This window comes from Erythrolamprus reginae, chromosome 5, assembly GCF_031021105.1.
Source record: "Erythrolamprus reginae isolate rEryReg1 chromosome 5, rEryReg1.hap1, whole genome shotgun sequence".
NCBI classification, from domain to species: domain Eukaryota; kingdom Metazoa; phylum Chordata; class Lepidosauria; order Squamata; family Dipsadidae; genus Erythrolamprus; species Erythrolamprus reginae.
Window position 1 is genome coordinate 36066484 of NC_091954.1, and position 21481 is coordinate 36087964.

Consider the following 21481-nt stretch of genomic DNA (forward strand, 5'->3'; position numbering starts at 1 on the left):
GCGCCAAGGGGGAGAAATTGAAAGGTCCATGAGGTCTGCAAACCAAGGGCGTCTGGGCCAGTGAGGAGCCACCAGAAGAATCTCTGCTTGTTCTTGTAATAGTTTGTGTATTACTCTCGGTATTAGGCAGACAGGGGGAAATGCATACAGCAGTCCCTCCGGCCACGGGCAGGTTAGAGCATTGATCTGTTCCGCTCCTGGTGATGGGAACCTTGAGAAGAACCTCGGTAAGTGGCTGTTGTGGCAGGTGGCGAATAAGTCCACTTCCGGAGTCCCATATTTGTGCACGATGTCCAGAAAAAGATCTGAGCTCAGGCTCCACTCTGTCGGGTCTATAGTGGTCCGACTGAGCCAATCCGCCTGTATGTTTGAGGTGCCGGATATGTGCTCCGCTCGTAGGGATGCGAGATGTTGCTCTGCCCACCTGAACAGGGACTGAGATTCTCTCATCAGGCGACCTGATTTCGTGCCGCCTTGATGGTTGATGTGCGCCCTTGTCGCCACATTGTCTGTAAGTATCAGTACATTTTGGCCCCTCACCAGACCCGTGAAGTGTCTGAGAGCCAGGTGGACCGCTCTGAGTTCCAAGTAATTGATGTTGGGACATGCGAGGTCCTCTGGACTCCATAGTCCTTGGGCCACCCCTACCTTGGAGTGAGCTCCCCAACCTGAGAGGCTTGCGTCCGTTGTTATTATTATCTCTTGTTGTAGCAGGAACGGCGACCCCTGACGTAGGGCTGACGACTTCCACCATGGGAGCGATCGGCGCACCTCTGGTGAAATTGCCACCGATCTGGAAGAGTGGCTGGTTCGGTTCTGTTGAAAAGGAATGAGGAACCACTGCAGTGGTCTGGCATGAAGCCTGGCCCAGGGAACAATGTCTATGCAGGATATGAGAACTCCCAACAGTTGGGACAGGAATGCTAGTGTTGCTGTACGGCTGCGTTGCAATTCTGTGATCAACGTTTTGACCTTGTCCTGGCGCTCTGAAGACAGGAAGACTTTGCCCTCCATGGTGTCTATGTTGGTACCTAGGTGGGGTAAGTACCTGGTCGGTATGAGATGACTCTTTTGGTAATTGATTGAGAACCCCACATCCTCCAAGGCTTCCATAGTCTCCGACAGGTCGTGATGTGCACGACTGGGGCTGCTGGACAGTATGATGATATCGTCCAGATACGCCATCAGGCGGTGAGAATGTCCAACAACTTTGTGAAAGTCCTGGGAGCTGACGATAGGCCAAAGGGCATGGCCCTGTACTGAAAATGGTGGTTTTCGAAACAAAACCGGAGGTATTTCCTGGAATCTGGATGCACTGGGACATGGAGGTATGCCTCTTTGAGGTCTATTGACGTCAACCAGTCCTGTTGACGTATTGCAGCCAGTATAGTCCTTAGAGAGTGCATCTTGAACCTGCGGTATTTTATGTATAGGTTCAACTGCTTCAGGTTGAGTATGAGGCGGCAACCCCCTGAGGCCTTGGGTACTATAAACACGATGGAATAGTACCCCTGCCTCTCCTGGTGTGGTGGAACCTTCTCGATGGCATTGATTTGAAATAGATGATGAATCTCTTGGTAAAGGAGGTTGCGCTTGTGGTTGTTGGAAAGTACCGGGCATTCCAGAAATCTGTTTGGAGGTTTCTGGGTAAACTCTAGGGTGAGTCCCTGAGTTATAGTATTTATAGCCCAAGTGTCGGTGGATATAGATGCCCAGGAGGCGGTGAAGTGCTGCAGCCGTCCTCCTATGGGAACTGTCCTGGTAAAGTCATTTGTTCCTTCTAAAGCCTCCTCTATTGGAACCTCTATAGGCCTTCCTTGTTTGTTGGAACTGCCTGTTCCTGTCTCCAAAGTTACCCCTGTCCCCTCTGTAGGACAGTTGGGAGTAAGACCCCTGGGTATATGATCTTCCCGCCTGGGGTGCAGTGGAGGAAGATTCAGCCCGAAAGGGCTGGCGTCTAAAATATGGAGTGGTGCGTCTTTCCTGCCTTCTGTAGGTTCTAGGCATGATTTTCTTCTTGTCTTTGTCCTCCACAAGGACCTTGTCAAGAGATTCCCCAAACAATCTTGTCCCATCAAATGGGGTCGAGGCTAAACGCCCTTTGGATTTGGCGTCAGCTTGCCAAGTCCGGAGCCAGAGTAAGCGGCGGGATGATTGGTTTGCTGCTAGGGCTCGTGAGGAGAAACGAGATGCTGACAGAGTGGCGTCCGCCGAGAATTCCGCAGCAGCTAGCAACTTGTTAAGGTCCTGCCTTAAGCGACCCTCTTCAGGTCCCAGCTTCGAGATCATTTCCTGGAGCCAAAGGACCGAAGCCCTGTTAAAAAATGAGGCTGCTGAAGCCGCTTTAAGGGCCCATGCCGACATCTGGTGAGCTTTTTTATTTATTCCCTCTGCCCTCCGGTCCTCCGGTTTTAGGCCATCTGCCACATCGGAGGGGACTAATGCATTAGATACCAGGGCTGCAATTGGAGCATCTACCGATGGAAATTCCAGCAACTTTTCCAATTCTGGCTCAAATGCGTAAAACTTACGCTCAGAGGCTGTTGGGCCTAGAGCAGCTGCTGGATATTGCCAAGGCCTCTGAACATTGTCCAAAAAAAGTTTAGGAGCTGGTATCAGGTCAGCATCCCTTTGGAGCTCCGTGAGCACCCTCGAGGCCGGTGGAGGAGCTGATGCTGGATCTGTGGACTTCTCAGGAGCGCCCAGAGCCACAGCCATCTTTGCCTTATTCAGCAGTACACGAAAGATAGAGGGCCTAAAGAGACCTGTATACGCTGGTGGTTCCGGGGGTGCCCCCTCATCCTCAGGCAGGCCGTCATCTGGTTCTGACCCCTGTCCTCTGAATGCAGGGTCCTCAAGAAATGAATCATGAGCAGGTGACGGGGGGACTGGAGCTGCCCAAATATTCCTTTGCAGGGAAGGAGGAGGAGGAGGGTGTGGAGAGGCAGGGGGAGCACTTGCCGTGTATTGTTGTACCCCAGCTGCTATGCCATGCGAATATGCTGAAGCGATCATATCCTGCAAGGCTGGTGGTAGGCGTTGCGAGGTATCCGGGGATGATCTGAGCCCAGCAGCTGTCGGGGTAAATGTGGCTGTAGGCAATGGTTGAGGTGCCATGTGCCATGCAGGAGAAACTGAGGATGGTCTGGTAACCTCAGGTCTCATTGGTTCTGCCACCTGGGATGGGCCCCCAAACCGATCCGGAGACCAGTCCTTGTCTGTGGCCAAACCAATTCCCTCTGGGAGTCTTGGGGGGGTCCCAGTTATCATGCTCCCACTCTGACCTGGCACTGTTGACAAGGCGGCATTGCTCTGTTTCTGAGCTTCTAACTGCTCCTCCAATGCCTTAATCCGGCGCTCGGCCTCTCTTAATCCAGATGATGACTGAGAGGTTTTTGACTTTGCCTTCGAGGAGTGTGTCTTCTCCTTGGCCTTTACAGTTGAGGGCTCTGTTGTCCCCTGCTGTGGAAGATCAGCCATTGGGGAAATATTCTGAGCCTCCGTAACACAAAGATTAGAGAAAAACTTTTTTTCCTTTGCTTTGTAACAAGTATTACCGAGCAAAAAATGGCCACCGCCTATTGTACCAGTTCTTTTCCTGTGTGGAACAGGAAATCCGGTCTCTTCCTGCCTCTCTAGGCATTAATCCGGAAGTCGGCTGCAGGGCTGCCCCAAAATGGCGGCCCCCTGTGTTCCGCGCCATGTTTTAATGGCCGCTCCCTTAATTAGCCGTCTCAGGCGGCAACGGGAATCGCCGGAATAGCTCAGATCCTGGGTGGCGTTTTGGGCGGGAATTTCAAAAATTCTTGCTTCACCCTGGCCAATACTGCGAAAAAACGCATCGCCCTGAGGTATGGCCGCGCAGGCCGGGGACCTCTGTCGCTGGCGGTTTGTGGCGGGAAATTTGAATCTCCTCCTGCCTTATCCAGAAAATCGCTCCAAAAGACGGTATGGCCGCGCAGGCCAGGGACCTCTTTCACTGGCGACACCCGGTCTTGGGAGCTGTACCCACGCAGGGAAGAGGCTCCGACCTGGGGAAGATGGTTTAAGGGCAGTACTCCGCAGAGCAGGGGCCCAATCTCGTCGAGGTGAGCTGCTCCATGTATTCTGAAAGACAAACAGAAAAGGAGAAAAATCATTAATCACAAGCATATTTATTAATAAAACAATTAAAATCAATTAAAAACAATTAAAATCAATTAAAAATCTCCAATAAAACTACTCCTAGACTCTAAGAGTCCTAGGAGGAAAAACTCATGTGTCCCTACACTATGACTGAGTTTTTTAGACTGACCCAGGAAGGGCAGCATGGGGGTTGGACCAGTAAATTATGCTAATTATTAACTCAGTCCCTTCCAGCTAGGCTGAAGATTAACCCATGTTGGACTCTCCGAAGCAGTGCAAGTGGAGAACAAAACATTCCATGCCAAGATGTAGTATAATTTATTTAAAAACCCCTCCTTTTCGGTATCTATGTATTCCAGTCTTCACGCTAAATAATCTTCATTACATAAGATACACATTTGCATTGATTACTAGCTATATTTAAGTACCATGTGATTTGATATGCTTTTTATCCGTCATAACTTAAAGGAATAAGAGAGTTTTGTTTTTCTTTTCAACGAATAACATTTTACTAAATCATAAAGCTCAGATCTGTAGCTCATCCAGGTTTATTTAAACCATTTTTATACATTGTGGCTTTAAGATAACTTCTTTGGAACTGATGTTAAAATTAATCAGAGTTTGTTAAGTTCAGATATGTCAAGTGGTGGCTGCTCAGTGGAAAGGCTACACCAGACAAGGAAGGGAGTCTTCTTTTTCATAAGCTTCTTCGCAGAGGCTTGTTGCTGTCTATCTGTTGCTGTCTTTTCAATTCTGGTTTGTATTTGTTCTTAAGGCTTAGTCTTTTACAGCCAGAATTAGCCACTGTGTCTCTTTCTTCAATGTTCCTGCTCTTACCCATTGCCAGGTCTGTTGTTACCTGCTTTGCCTGTTATTTTCTTTATGTACTGGCCATGTAATATTTTGTCTTATGATATCTCTTTTATATTCTTCATTTGGGCTTTATTGCAGAACATTTGTGCTCTTCGGTAGTCAGTAAACCTTCATGGTGTACTAGCTTCAAAGCAACTTCTTCAGTGCCTTTCAGATAGTCTTCCAATGTTGTTGTTTCTTCCTCCTCCTCCTCCTGCTCCTGCTCCTGCTCCTGCTCCTGCTCCTTCTCCTTCTCCTTCTCCTTCTCCTTCTCCTTCTCCTTCTTCTCCTTCTCCTCCTTCAAATTATTATTATTATAGCTGGTCCACATCAGCCAGATGTTTAAATTAGGTTTTCCATCTATCATGTCTTTCTCAAGGAAATAGAATAATAGATATTGTTGTTTGATAGTGTTAAAAGTATAATTGCAAATGAAACTGCCTTTCATTCTTTAAATTCAAATTTCATTCTTAAAATATTGTCATGGCCCAAAGTGGAATGTCTATAGTCAATTTAAATCTTACCTTTTGTTTTAATATATCCACTGGAGTTTGATGTGCTTTGAGCTTCTTATTTTTAAGCAGAATCTTTCTTCTTAATTGATGGGGAGAAGGTAACAATGGGTCATCAGAAAAGTCACTTTCAAATAAAAATTTAGTTACCAGTTTATCCCCAAATGTATTCTGGAATAAAACATTAAAACGATATTAGTTATGAATGTTATTAATCCCCCTTCAGACAATCAAAATTTGATTTTAATAAACCAGGGCATGTACAAGCTTTATATACCTACTACATTCAGCTCCTTTTTGCTTCAATATTTATTTATTTATTTATTTATTTATTTATTTATTTATTTATTTATTTATTTATTTATTTATTATTTTAAAAAATTGCTACCCTTCTCATATTCAATGACTCATGGCTATAACATTAGGATCCTGCAGTTAATAATAATATAGTATGATTATTTCTATACAGTTTATTATAAAAATGGATATGCCCTGAATAACATACAGCATTAATATAATAAGATTTAAAATACAAATCAATTTATCCAATTATAAATAATTGAACTGATTGAGATAAAATACGTAGTTTATGGCTTTCTGAAAATGCAGTAAGGAAGGTTTTGTTTTTGACAGAAACCATAAAAATTATATTATTATTATCATTATCATTATCGTTATCATTATTATTATTATCCTAGCAAGCAAAGAAACAAAAAGGGATAGGTAAAAATTTATCCTTTTCAGTTGTGCCTGATAATTAGAATAGAATAGAACAGAACAGAACAGAATTCTTTATTGGCCAAGTGTGATTGGACATGCAAGGAATTTGTCTTTGGTGCAGATGCTCTCAAGAATCATGAGGTACAACACTTAATGAATGTCATAGGGGTCAAATAAGCAGTCAGGAAACAATCAATATTAATAAAAATCTTAAGGATACAAGCAACAGATTACAGTCATACAGTCATAAGTCGGAGGAGATGGGTGATAGGAATAATGAGAAAAAACTAGTAGTAATAGTAACACAGACTTAGTAAATAGTTTGACAGTGTTGAGGGAATTGTTTGTTTAGCAGAGTAATGGCATTTGGGGGGGAAAACTGTTCTTGGATATGAGAGGGCGGTGCTCATATCTATTTCTTAGCCAAGAGTTCCAGCGTTGTCTGAAGACATTGCCGTGGTCATGTGGCCAGCATGACTACACACTAAGTGCATAGAACACTGTTACCTTCCCACTGAGGTGGTAGCTGTTTATTTACTCACATTTTCATGCTTTTGAACTGCTAGGTGGGCAGGAACTGGAGCAATTTACGGGAACTCACCCTTGCTCAGGTCTTAAACTTTGGCTATCAACTTTCCAGCTGACAAGCTCAAGCGCCCTTAATCATAGAGCCATTGTAACATTTAAAGTTATGTTTTAAAAGTCAATTTTGAATCTTATCTTATCAGGAAGCTGTTATTCATAACCTCCTTGTTAGGATACAGTAAAAAAATAATTTCAATTTCTAATTTATTTCCCACTATAAAAAGATTAACAGAGTAGGAGAAAAGGAATTATATACATGCATTAATGATTATGTTGACACTCTGGCTTCATTCATTCATTCATTCATTTTTATGCCGCCCAACCCCCTAGGGCAGTGATGTTGAACTTATGGCACGCAGAGCCATATCTGCACACGAACCATTGCCCTAGCTCAGCTCCAATGTGCATGTGTGTGCCGGCCAACTGATTTTTGGCTCGCACAGAGGTTCTGGGAGGGTGTTTCTGTCTTGCAGAGAACCTCCAGGGGGATGGGGGAGGGGTTTTTTACCCTCTCCCAGCTCCAGGGAAGCCTTTGGAACCTGGGGATGGTGAAACATGAGTCTACTGAGCCTACGTAAAATTGGAAAACAGGCCGTTTCCAGCCGCTGGGGGGGTGGGAGAAGCTATTTTCACAATCCCCAGACATTGACTTATGGGTGTGGCCATTCGCACATGTGCGATAGCACGTACATTCTTTTGACACCCGAGGAAAAAAAGGTTCACCATCACTGCCCTAGGGGCTCTGGGCAGCTTGGTAAATCTGATGTGAATATAGTCTTGTAACCCACCTTGAAAATATCAGCCATCTTTCGTTGCTGTGGCAAAGAACAATGGTTTTCAATAGATATGATGACTGGCATATCTGAAGTAATGAAAGCATTACGATCAATAGCTTCAACTACTTCCTGTAATAATTAAAAAAACAATCAGGATTATAGCATTCCCCGATCACAATTAACAAGCACAATACTTTGTCCCACAAATTGCTAAGGGAAATCTTAGTACACTGACTCTAAACCAGGAGTGTCAAATTTGTGGCCCACAGACCAGTGCACGTGCATCACTTGCTGGCTATGCCCACTCCCATTTTAGCAAAAGGGAAAATAGTCAGGATACGACACGTGATGACACATGTTTGACACCCTGCCCTAAAACTGAGCTTAAAATATGAGCTGAGGTGGCACAGTGGGTAGAGTGCAGAACTGCAGGCCACTGAAGCTGACTGTAGATCTGCAGGTTAGCAGTTCAAATCTCATCACCTGCTGAAGGTTGACTCAGACTTCCATCCTTCCGAGGTGGGTAAAATGAGGACCTGGATTGTGGGGGCAATAGGCTGGCTCTGTTAAAAAGTGCTACAGTGTTCCCTCGATTTCCGCGGGGGATGCGTTCCGAGACCATCCGCGAAAGTCAAATTTCCGCGAAGTAGAGATGTGGAAGTAAATACACCATATTTGGCTATGGACAGTATCACAAGCCATCCCTTAACACTTTAAACCCCTAAATTACCATTTTCCATTCCCTTAACAACCATTTACTCACCATTATTACTGGTACTCACCATTGAATAAGACACTTAGTGATCCTGATATTTATAAATATAATTATTTATTAATAATAATGATTATTTTTGTTATTTATTTGCAAAAAGTATTATTTTGGCGATAATATATGACGTCATTGGGTGGGAAAAACTGTGGTATAGGAAAAAAATGTGAAGTATTTTTTAATTAATATTTTTTGAAAAACCGTGGCATAGGCTATTCGCGAAGTTCGAACCCGCGAAAATCGAGGGAACACTGTATTGCTAACATGTTGTAAGCCACCCTGAGTCTAAGAAGAAGGTGGCATAAAAATAATAAAATAAATAAATAAAACAAAACAAAAGAGGAACACAAAGTTTAGGGAAACTTAAATTAGTTTGGAAGTCTTCTGATTAAAGCACAATCATAATTGTTATTTACCTAAGTGAACAATATACTCTTCTGTCAAATTAACTTACATTATGGAAGATACTATAATAAATTGCATGTACCTTAAAAGCTATCTTGGTAGTGAGTGTATGTCCATGATAAATTACAGGCATGCCATCATCACCATCCCAGCAGTCTAATTCCACACTCCGACAACCTTGTAATAAAATCTATGATATAGAAAAGCATGATAATGTATTGAGTGTTTCTCAATCTTAGCAACTCGAAGATGTGTGGACTCCAACTCCCAGAATTCTCCCAACAAGCATGTGTGTGTTTTCTGAACAAAAGAAGCTCTTAAAAATACAAAAAGGACATGGTTATTCCTTTTCAAAAATGTATGCAGGATTTATTTTACTGTAACATTCAAAGCTATCCACCTTTTCATAAGCCTTAGCAAACGTTTCCCATTACAGACCCTTGTTTGCACACAAACAAAATAGAATAGAATGGAATAGAATAGAATTTTAGAAATGTAAATCAGATACATGAGCTTCTTCTATTTTAGAAACAAATTCACATATTATATATTTTAAGTACATCTGGAAAAATAAATTTGGAAATTAACTTTGGTTTGGGATGCATGGATCTTCTTTTACAGTTATTTGACCACAACAATAGAATAGAATAGAATAGAATAGAATTTTATTGGCCAAGTGTGATTGGACACACAGGGAATTTGTCTTGGTACATATGCTCTCAGTGTACATAAAAGAAAAAGATACATTTGTCAAGAATCATGTGGTACAAAACTTAATAATTGTCATAGGGGTCAAATAAGCAATGAAGAAACAATCAATATTAATAAAAATCTTAGGATACAAGCAACAAGTTACAGTCATATAGTCCTAAGTGGGAGGAAATGGGTGATAGGAATGATGAGAAAAACTAGTAGAATAGAAGTGCAGATTTACTAGAAAGTCTGACAGTGTTGAGGGAATTATTTGTTTAGTAGAGTGATGGCATTCGGGAAAAACTGTTCTTGTGTCTAGTTGTCTTGGTGTGCAGTGCCCTGTAGCGACGTTTTGAGGGTAGGAGTTGAAACAGTTTGTGTCCAGGATGTGAGCGGTCAGTAAATATTTTCCCCGCCCTCTTTTTGACTCGTGCAGTATACAGGTCCTCAATGAAAGGCAGGACTCTGCAAACGGCTGTAAATGTGAAGTGATTGCCAAATGTCCAAAATGACCCCATGACCATGGGGGAGATTGGAACTCCGGAAGTTCAAAAACAGGTCATAAATAGATCTGTCATAAATTTGAACAGTCACTAAGTGACGAGTCATTCAGCAAGGACTACGTGTATTATGGAAGTATCCATTGCAGCTAAATCAGGAAGCATTTCATTCAATGTTAATGAAGTGTTTATTAATATCTACACATAATAAGTGAGATGGTTCTGGAGTTCTTTTAACTTTCATGTACCTTCAATATGCACATCTAAATCAAGCTGAATCTTTGGAAAGTGTGTTTTGGTATGGGTCACTTGGAAAATGTGTCTAAAATATTATATAATATTCCTAGAAGCCGCATTCTCTTGAGTAATAATTTTGCTACAAACTCATCATTTTTTTCAGCGCAACTTACATTATTCTGAATGGTGCCCTTACATCTAAATGAAACAACATATTAGCTCAGTCTTTCCTGTGGGAAAGTCTAATTTTAGCAGTTTAGATCAGACTGGCTAGTGTCTAAATTCTATGACTCTCAAATGAAAACTCAGAACAAAGCATAAATATATAAATATTAAAAAAAGCATCTGAGAACAACTGTGCATACAAACCGCTTTCCCACACATCTTATTTTCCTACGTTTTACAAGCCACAACTAGGAACATGTGAAAGGTCATGCTTCTTTGACTTAGTAAACAAATACTTTTTTTTTTGGGGGGGGGGGGGGGAGACAGCAGATTAACTTTGTATACCTGGCTGTAAAGTTCTACTGAAGATTCTCCTTTAAGTTGATGTCCCGTGAGATACGTATTGTGTGAAGATTCAATGTAATAATATGACAATGGAAACTGCAAATCTTCTACGTTCTCTTGAGATTCATTGTTCATGCAGGCAAAATTATCTTTATCCATTAGAAACCTAAGATATAGATTTTTAAAATTTATAACATTTACATAAAGCTTCTGGACTGAATGTAGAAATATCCAAAGATAAATACCGTGTGAATCCTTCAAATGACATGAGACCCTGCTGACACATATTGATGCTTGGTTCAAACTTCTATAATGGTAGAATGAGAAACAGTGAAAATTAACAGATGTAACAATCATCCATTTTGATTCAGTTTTTACATATAAATACATACAATATATAATTGGAACAGCTAACTAGGTATGATAATGGCAGCTCTGGGTTTTCAAAGGAAGCTGTAATATGGCATCTAAAAAGGAAAGGTAGCACTGGACATAAACATCAAGTGGAAAAGCAGAGACTGGAAAAGAACAATACAACTCTCATCTCTCAATTTTCAGCCGTGCAGAGATCAATACCATCCCTTCCCACAAAATTCATATTAGCCATGTCTGGCCTTTAACCCTAATCAGAAGAAAAGTGGTAGAGGGGAAGGTGCTGGAGGATAAAAACAGTAAACAAGGAATCAGTATTACATTTTTGTACATCACTACTTTTAGTCCCCTGTACATTCTATGTTAACCTACTTCCATGCCATCAAGTGATATGAACATTTGGAGAAAGGTAGTATTAAATGCCTTCACAAGGCAATTTTGATTCCAGGCGACTAGGACTCATGGATTGCAGTATTGCAGTCTAATTCTGTTGATTGCCAGCAGTTTGATTCTCACTGGCTGAAAGCTGACTCAGCTTTCTGTCCTTCTAAGGTCAGTAAAATGCAAACCCAGATTGTTGAGGGCGAAATGCTGACTCTGTAAACTGCTTAGAGAGGGCTGTGAAGCACTATGAAGTGGTATATAAGTCTAAGTGCTTTTGCTACATGGATGAGTTCTGGAAGTTTTACAGCCATGTTTACAGAAATGGTTTGCCACTGCCTTCCTCCAGGGTCTGAAAGAGTGTGACTCTCTCAAATCATTCTGCCGGCTTCTATACCATAATAATCAGTTAAAATATTAAAAACACCGAGCTTGGGTTAAAATGTTGATATGTTAACATTCTTGTTTAGTCAAACTTCATTGATTATGCCTTTGAAGCACAAGGTATCATCCCACAGACATAGAGACTATTGCGGAGGGCTTAAAACGCAATGTGAAAATATATGTGTGTGTGTGAGAGAGAGAGAGAGACAGACAGACAGACAGAAAGACAGAGAGACAGACAAAGAGAATTAACTAAATATATGCACTTTGAGAAGTCTGCATTACCTACCTGAATAATACTGAGGATTTCATCATAAGTATAGTGCTCTCCTTGGCAATTGACTAAGAAATCATTCAACTGCTGTATTCCCACACCAAATACTCCCAAAGATGTGCTCTCTACTCCGGTGCCATTAGTAACAATGCTTGCAGCAGCAATAGCAGCCGATATTTGTCGCTGGTTGTCTGATAATTGCTGCCTATTCTTAATGAACAAGCCCAAATCTGATATGTTCCTTGTTAATAAATCTGAAAGATTAAAAACACAATCAGAATATTCATAGAATAATTAAGCCTTTTCCCCCACCAAGTCTTTAAATAGTCAATAATATTTGGAGAATATCTTGCTGAATCCATGACTTGAAGAAAATTAATGAATCCGTGATTTACATGATTTGGAAGTATATTCGTAATATTGAAATGTTATAATAAGAACATGAGAAGAGCTATGCTGAATCGGGCCAAAGCCCATTGAGTCCAGCATTCTGTGTCACACAGTGGTCCACCAATTGTACATGGGGATCTTGAGCAGAAAGAGAAGGCAAGACCCTCCCTTTCCCTTGACCCTCAACAAATGGTACTCAAGGGAATCCTGCCTGCCTCAACCAACATAGAGGTGGCACATGGACATCCGTTTCAAGAACCACCGATACACTTGGCATCCATGAAGCCTTGAAGCTATCCAGGCTGACAGCTGTCACGACCTCTTCTGGAAGTGTATTCCATAAACCAATGACCCTCTGGGTGAAGAAATATTTCCCTTTATTTGTCAATAATGTGTTTTAACATTCAATGCATTGCACTACACTATATAAAAAACAAATATTTGGCCAACAAGCATACAAAATTTTTATTACAGATAATCCTCATTGAATGACCACTTGTTCAAAGTTACAATGGCACTGAGCAAGGGGGATTTATGATGAATCCTTGCAACTGCAGCCACAGTAGTGTTCCCATGGCTATGATCGCAAGCTAGGCACTTGGCAGCCAGTTCACAGTTATAATGTTGTAACATCCTGCAGTCACATGACTGTCATTTGCAACCTTCACTACCAGCTTCCACAAGCAAAGTCAATGGGGAAACCAGCAGGTGGTCGTAAGTCAGTAATGGTGAACTTTTTTCCCCACAGGTGCCGAAAGAGCCTGGACGAGCACTATCACGCATGTGTGAGTGCCCAAACCCATAATTCAATGCCTGGGGAGGCCCCCTAAGGCCCTCTGGAGGCCGGAAACACCCTGTTTCCCAACTTCTGGTGGGCCCAGTAGGCTCATGATTCGCTCTTCCCAGTTTCCACAGACTTCCCTGGAGCCAGGAGAGCGTAAAAACATCCTACCCCACCCAATCAGAGGTTCTCTGGAAGCCAAAAACACCCTCCCAGAGCCTCTGTGCCAGCCAAAAATCAGCTGACCAGCAGACACATGCAACAGCTCGTGTGCCAGCAGATATGGCTCCGCGTGTCACCTGTGGCACCCGTGCCATAGGTTCGCCATCGCTGTCGTAAGTCATTCCAAGTCATTGCTCCTGTCAATTTTTCTCTTGAGGAGTTCCCAAGCAGCAGAACAGGTGCAGAACCCCCTCGCACTCATCACGCCTTCTGTACTGCTTGCCCACCACATAAAGAAACGCTTCTAATGCTGGGACTTCCAGCTTCTTGTCAGCTTTCCCAGTGTTTATCCCAGTTTCAAATCCTGGGCATGTAAGGCACTCACTTAACAATCCACAATCCTTGTTTAATGATGACATCAAGGCTGCCGTTTTTATCATCACTAAGTGATGTGGTCACATGACATTGCACATTACAACTACATCATTAATCGAGGACTATCTGCATTGGAATTACAACTGTCATAGGCCACACAGATGTAAAGCCAATGTGCTATCACATTGTTTAATTTTACCTAAATCAGGCTGGAGGCCATTTGTATTCTCATCAATCTTCAGGGAAGTATACAGTGGAGCGGAATCAGGACTCAGACGATTGCACGGTATGGCGTAGGTATTGAAAAGATCCTTGAGATCTTTGCGGCTTCGTACGCTGTAACATATGCAATATTTTGATTATGTTTTTCCCCCCCAATTATATCAACTGAATCTATCTGTGTGGAATAAACCAGTATTTGTTACCTGAAAGACTTGAAGAGCTCTACAAATTCAACAAAACTCATATTGCTATCAGAAGCCATACAGGTCTGAAAGCCTTTCAGTCTTCCTTTGCCTCTTCCATGCCAGCTACTACTGCTCCAGGTGCTTAAAAAAATAGATTGAGTATATTTGATTGTAAGTTTATGTAAAAGCAGTTATATAATTATTACAATATTGTAAAATGCAACAATATTGTACTCTAGACATATTATTTTACAAGGCCAATTTTTTACTTGATTAATACAGTGGTATAATATAAAAAGTGACAATAAAGGTCATCTTATCTCATCTCATCTCACCTCACCTTATCCTCTCCTCTCCCTTTATTTTAGAATTCTCAATTTGGTGCACACAGACCACTCAATTTTTATTTTTTACTATATCCTATATGATAAGGTGGGAAATGATGTGTTCCAAGATGAGCAAGTGATATGGCTGAATAGATAATTCAATCTAACAACTAAACTTGAAATGCTATACATATGGCATCCTGTTCTTAGAATGAAACCAGGCATTTAGTTTCTTTACTTGTAGAACAGGTTACATCTTTTAACATAAATCAATTCTAATGTTGTATAAAGGATAACTGTGAATTTCCATGATCCCCCAAATCTAAGTTCACACATGAATACAATTCTATTATAAGTGATAATCCCAGCGGTCAGTCAGATCCCACAGAGTTGGCCTTCTCCAGGTCCCATCAGCCAAGCAATGTCATCTGGCGAGGCCTAGGGGAAGAGCCTTCTCTGTGGCAGCTCCGGTCCTTTGGAATCAACTCCTCCCGGAGATTCGCACTGCCCCCACCCTTTTGGCCTTTCATAAGGTTTTGAAAATACACCTTTGCCAGCAGGCTTGGGGCCCTTGAGCATTGACATCTGCTCGGCTGATAGTATAATTGTGATTGGATGAGTTTGGATGAATGGGCTTAATGTTGGGAATTTTTAAGTCTTGGGTTTTAGGGTGAGGTGTATAATTTTATATCTAATTTTGTACTGATTTTATGAATGCCCTGGAGAAGGGCAGCCTAGAAATTAGATAGATAGATAGATAGATAGATAGATAGATAGATAGATAGATAGATAGATAGACAGACAGACAGACAGACAGACAGACAGACAGACAGACAGACAGACAGATCAGACAGACACAGACAGACAGTTTAAGAAAGCTGCCAACAAACATTTTTTCAGAAAAATAAAAACAAGCCCTTTTTTAAAGCATGGATGATACACGTCAAAGAAAAAGCCAAACTCATAGCAAGCTTAAAAAACTGCTTTCTTCTTACCTAGGTTGGCTTTTTATTGATGGCGACATCACAGGAGAAGACTGTGGTCTTACAGGTGAAGAGATACCAGGCGTTAAACTGGGGGGCTCTGAAGTAGTCAATGATTGTGTTCTTCTTGAAGGCAGAGTATTTGCACCACTGAAGGTAACCAGAAGAGTTGCATCTAACAATGAAAATAATTTTATCAGTTACTTTTATTTATCTATAAGTCTTATCTGATGCCCAATCAAATAAATTGTAACTAAAGACTTCTATTTTGTTGAGCTTCTCAGCTTTGCTTCTTGAATGAGAAGAAAAATGTCTTCGAAGAAAAACCAGAAAGTCCAGTTGCCTCTTGAAAAAGCACCTTTGGGGCAACCATGACCTGGATGACTGAGAATCTCCACAGACAAATGGAATTTGGAATCTCGAGAGAAATAAAATTAACTTAATAATGTATTTAATCACATCATGATTCCAATGGGGGGAAATCTTTGGTGCTCTCTGAGTTTGTTGTTTTCTTGCAGATGTTTCATTATCCATTATTATTAATCTGTACATGACTTAAATTTGCATGTGTCTTTTCCTCTCCGCTTATCATTCTGGCTACAGATAGGAGACCATAAGCCTTTGTTTTGCATCTTTTATTCACCTATAGTAGACCTCAATAACCATATATTCCAACAAATTATCAGGTTAGCCCACAGTTTGAAGCTGGTTTGTTTCTAACAAACTGCAATTAAAATTAAGCAGTTTGGATGAAATGATAAGCAGCGGTTGATTAAAATAAGCATTTGAATTCTATATTATATCCCACTTTTAATGACTAGTTTGCTGATTTTCCAAATCTACAATTGTGGCTAACTATAATTATGATTTGTTTTACTTAGCCAGTTTTGGAATCCTTGGCTGAAGTTTTCTTATTTGAAACTAAACAAAGTTAGATAGTCAAGCTATTTTTTCACACTATTAATCTTGAATATGTGTGCCACATACAGCTGTGACACACATGTTGTTGTTGATGATGATGTACTAGACACCATCTTTTATCTTTTTATTGACTTTATTATAATTTATTGCCATGACATCGGGAGTGGAATGTAGTAGTGGGTTTCAATTACCTTCACTAACAGCTCGCTACTGGAAGTGTGGATGCACATGCATTGATTCTGCACATGTGCAGAAGCTTCTGCGCATAGACATCCAGGTGGGTGGAGCCTCCTGCTGCTGCCACTACTGATTCACCCGATCAGGGGGCAAACCAATAGAAACCCACCACTGGTTGAGTGGCACAGCGGCCTAATAAATTATTTTTACCTGGTTCTTCTTGTTCATCAATATCTTGAGGGTCTGAACCACTTCTATTCCGATTTTCCTTATGAGGTCTTGTTTTTCGACTTGCCATCTCATCATCAGTGCCATCTCCACTTTCACCCTTGAAACAATGATTTTCTCAATAAACGTCTTAGAAAACAGTACATATTTCAACCACTTTTTATTTTGTAAGTCACACAGCTCTATGAACAGCTAATCAAACAGTTGGTGAACCAAAAGGCTATGAAAGTTGCATATGGAACAGAATGAATAACAATGGCGGGTCAGGCTAGGCATTGTTGAAAATAAAATAACTTTGGAAAAGCAAACAATGATTTTAACTGGACTGCATGACTGAAGGAAGAATGGTAATAAAACCTGATATAATTGGATTTGGCTTCCAAGTTAGTACATTTTGAGCAGCATAAAAAATAATATTTTCTGCATAATCTAAAATACCATTATACTTCAAATGTATGTTATTCCATTCTCCTTAGGTTTGAAAATCAGAACAAAGGCCATCCTCAGAAGTCAAATACCACTGAGAACATTCTATTTTTAGGTTCTTTCAGTACAGGCAAATGGGTATGAGTGGGTGTGGGTGTGTGTAAAAAAGAAAAACTGCATTGCTTCCAAATAAATAAACTCAGTTTTACTTATGTAGAAATTCAATATGACAGGTGAAAACATAATGAACCTCAAATAACCTGTAATAATATTAACTAACAAAAGACTCCTACCCTGATAAGCACTTTCTTCTTCTTCTTCGCTGCACTGATTCCTAAAGTGTTGTTTCTTTGCACACCTGGCTTCTCTATGCTTTTTGCCAAATTACCCGAGCTTGAATTTCTTGTACTCCAGCGTCTCCCTCCAAATAACTCAACTGCTTGAGCCAATGTTGGACCCTCATATCGGCCATCCTCCTAATAAATATATTAAACTTTATTAAAATGCACAATCTACCTAATTAAAGAGAAATAGTTCATTTTTTAAAATTGTGTGGAGACATATTAGATAAGAACAGAGTAGGAATGGAAAACAGATGATTGCAGAATTCAACAATGCATTAATAGGAATATATATTTATATATATTCATAGATTTTCACAGGTAGATTTTCACAGGTATAGGTATGTAGGTCCAGGCATATTCGGGTCTTTTCCCTTGTAAGGTTGATAGACTCCTGGCAATGGATGAACAAAGCTTTGCTTGCCCGAGCACAAAGCCGAAGACAACAGCCTAAAGATGATGAGACCTCGTCGAAACATTGCCAGGAATCTATCAACCTTACAAGGGAAAAGACCCGAATATGCCTAGACTTACATACATATATACTGTACATATATACATACACACACCATGTTTTCCCGAAAATACGACCTACTCAGCTTCAATTTACATGTGCACCCAATATAAGCCCTATTCCCCCCAAAATAAGCTATAATTGAGACTCTGCCCACTCCAGGGTACATTGGTAAAAATTAAGCTAGGGTGGGAATGGAAGATAGGTAGAGCTGCCCTAATAATCTTTGGACAGTTGCAGCTAGGCATCACACACCTCAACACATTACTTCTGCTGGTAAGGCTTTCTTGAAGGCTATGTAGCTGATAACAGAACTTCGGATCAATCTGGAGCTCTGTTATTGGCGACAGAGGCCTTTCCTAAAGACCTTTCCTGAAGGCTTCCCTAGCCGATAACAGAGCTCCGGATTGCTCTGAGCTCTTTTATCGGCTGCAAAAACCTTCAGGAAAGCCTTGTGGCCGAAGAAGTTCCTGAAGGCTTCTGATAGCGAAAAAAAGGCCGTGGGATGACGTGTGCAAGTGACGTGAGCTAGTAGACAACATCCCTCCCGAAAATAAGACCTGGTGCATTTTCTGGTGACCAAAGATACAAGACAGGGTTTTATTTTCAGGAAACATGGTAATTGATAGGAAAAGGGACAATTATAGTTCACTTTACCTGATAGAGGCTGACATACTGTCTCCGCAGCCACTGTAATCTTTGATCAGGAAATCTCTTCATCTTCCTCATGGCATTAATTAATTCCAGCAATCCATGAAACAACATTTTAGCAGTATATTTTGGAGCCACAAAGTGCAGCAATTTGTTTTCGGTGGTTTGAAGGCCATATAATAATGTTACACAGTTCTCTTCAAGGGTCATGTTTAAAAGGTTATTCTGGATGCACACCGCATGCATATCAATGCCGGGGTGTCCCATATACACAGCTTTTGCTGAGAGCAGATCTAAGCAACCCTCGACCAGTCCATTTAATCCAGTACTTCCAAGAAACTGAAATTTTCCAAGTTCAGTGCTGCTACTAAATGTGCTAAGCTTAATTTTAGAATTTGCACAGCAAGCAATGGTTGGCTTTGTCCATATCAGTGTGCTATTATCAGGTTGAAGCTGGAGGAAACAACGCGCTGATAAGTGAGTTTCTTGATCGTAACGTATAACGGTTGCGCCTTGCAACATGAACTGATGGACATCAGCTCTGATTGACAAGACATACCAGGGAATTAGCTCTATTCCATGGCCGAAAGCTTCTTGTTGTTCTTCAACCGCCTGCATAGCCCATTCTTTGGACTGCTCGAATATGTCGCTTTCAGAATCTGACAGCTCTCCAATGGTCAAGCTGAGGGAAAACCAAGATACAGTAAGCCTTCATTTGCAAAGATCAGCATGTGACTTGTTATTGCATCATGCGGCTCCCGGATGATCGGCGGCACCCCCCCACTACGGACGCTTAGAGGCCTAGCGGTGGGCCACCGCTAGGCCTCTTACCTTTCTCCGGCTCCTGGTCCGGAGAGTCGTCGCCATTCCCCACCCCCATGGACGCTGCGGTTCCCGATCGTCACCGGCACCCCCCACGGCCTCTTAGCTTTCCGCAGCCCCCTGTCATGGCCCCCCACTCCCAGTGCCCCACCCCACGGATCCTTAGAAGAGAGTCCCAGCAGCAAGCCGCACTGCCATGCCCCCCCCCCCGGACGATTTTCTTACCTTGCCCGCCGGCAGCTAAACAACTGTTTGGCTGCCGGGGGGGCGGGGAGGAGAAAATCCGGGATTTAAGGGGCGGGGAAGAAAGCGGGCCTGCAATTGGGCCCTTTCTTTCCCGCCTTTCCTTAAGGAACTGTTGCTGCCCTATGTTTGTAGAGAAGCAACAGTTCTCATTTCAAATTCCAGCATGGAGGTTGGTCCTCCGCGCTAAATTTGAAACTCCCGGGCTGAGAGGTAAAAACCTCTGCGCCATAGCGCACTGCGCAGCTTAGAGGAAACTATGGTGCATGAGGTCCTTGCAATGTGTTACAAATAAAATATTTTAACGTTAATTAATGTTAAAGCCATACTTTCTCAATGAGCTTCATTTATAACAAAAGGGTATTTTACAAATATATATATATATATATAACGGTAAAATTATTGCATTTATTTAAACATTTATGTTCTGCTTACTTCCAAAGAGTTCTTATGAATAAATCCTCATACACCCAATATTGGTTTTGCTTTTAAAAAAAATAAAAATATAGCATTTAAAAAAGGTTTATTATTTCAAGCTAATTAAAAGTATAGTAAAAAATAAAGTCTGATAAGACATACAAATGAATAGATATGAATGTGAATAAATGATTTTTAATGTTCCAGGGTTTTTAAAATAGTTATTTCTCTGATTGGTCGTAGTCGATTTTAGTGGGGGCTCAGAGGTCGACCTCTAGGTCTCTCCCTTGTAGGGTGCCTCAGGGGTCAATCCTCTCCCCCCTGCTATTTAATATCTACATGAAACCGTTGGGCGAGATCATCCAAGGGCATGGGGTGAGGTATCATCAGTATGCGGATGATACCCAGTTGTACATCTCCACCCCATGTCCAGTTAACGAAGCAATGGATGTGATGTGCCGGTGCCTGGAGGCTGTTGGGGTCTGGATGGGTGTCAACAGACTCAAACTCAACCCTGATAAGACGGAGTGGCTGTGGGTTTTGCCTCCCAGGGACAATTCCATCTGTCCGTTCATCACCCTGGGGGGGGAGTCATTGACCCCCTGAGAGAGGGTCCGCAACTTGGGCGTCCTCGTCAATCCACAGCTCACATTAGAGAAACGTCTTTCAGCTGTGGCGAGGGGGGAGCTTGCCCAGGTTCACCAAGTGCACCAGTTGTGGCCCTATTTGGACTGGGAGTCACTGCTCACAGTCACTCATGCCCTCATCACCTCGAGGCTCAACTACTGTAACGCTCTCTACATGGGGCTACCTTTGAAGAGTGTTCGGAAACTTAAGATCGTGCAGAATGCAGCTGCGAGAGCAATCATGGGCTTCCCTAGGTACGCCCATGTTACACCAACACTCCGCAGTCTGCATTGGTTGCCGATCAGTTTCCGGTCCCAATTCAAAGTGTTGGTTATGACCTATAAATCCCTTCATGGCATCGGACCAGAATATCTCGGGACCGCCTTCTGCTGCACAAATCCCAGCAACCAGTTAATTCCCACAGAGTTGGCCTTCTCCGGTTCCTGTCGACTAGACAATGTCGTTCGGCGGAACCCAGAGGAAGAGCCTTCTCTGTGGCGGCCCCGACCCTCTGGAATCAGCTCCCCCCAGAGATCAGAATTGCCCCCACCCTCCTTGCCTTTCGTAAGCTCCTTAAAACCCACCTCTGTTGTTA

The 21481-nt window shown here is 41.9% G+C and overlaps 1 protein-coding gene across 6 annotated transcripts in view; it reads right to left on the reverse strand.

Moving 5' to 3' along the window:
* PLCE1 (phospholipase C epsilon 1) overlaps positions 1–21481 on the reverse strand; it is a 219957-nt gene that overhangs the window by 36256 nt on the left and 162220 nt on the right. For all 6 annotated transcript variants that reach the window (XM_070752402.1, XM_070752405.1, XM_070752404.1 and 3 more), the window contains exons 8-19: positions 18784–19459; positions 17565–17747; positions 16828–16945; positions 15532–15694; positions 14229–14351; positions 14003–14139; positions 12111–12349; positions 10930–10991; positions 10685–10850; positions 8827–8934; positions 7583–7699; positions 5502–5660 (exon numbers count right to left, since the gene is read on the reverse strand). In XM_070752402.1, the coding sequence (XP_070608503.1) occupies positions 5502–5660; positions 7583–7699; positions 8827–8934; positions 10685–10850; positions 10930–10991; positions 12111–12349; positions 14003–14139; positions 14229–14351; positions 15532–15694; positions 16828–16945; positions 17565–17747; positions 18784–19459 (2251 nt within the window). The remainder of the gene's footprint in view (positions 1–5501; positions 5661–7582; positions 7700–8826; positions 8935–10684; positions 10851–10929; positions 10992–12110; positions 12350–14002; positions 14140–14228; positions 14352–15531; positions 15695–16827; positions 16946–17564; positions 17748–18783; positions 19460–21481) is intronic.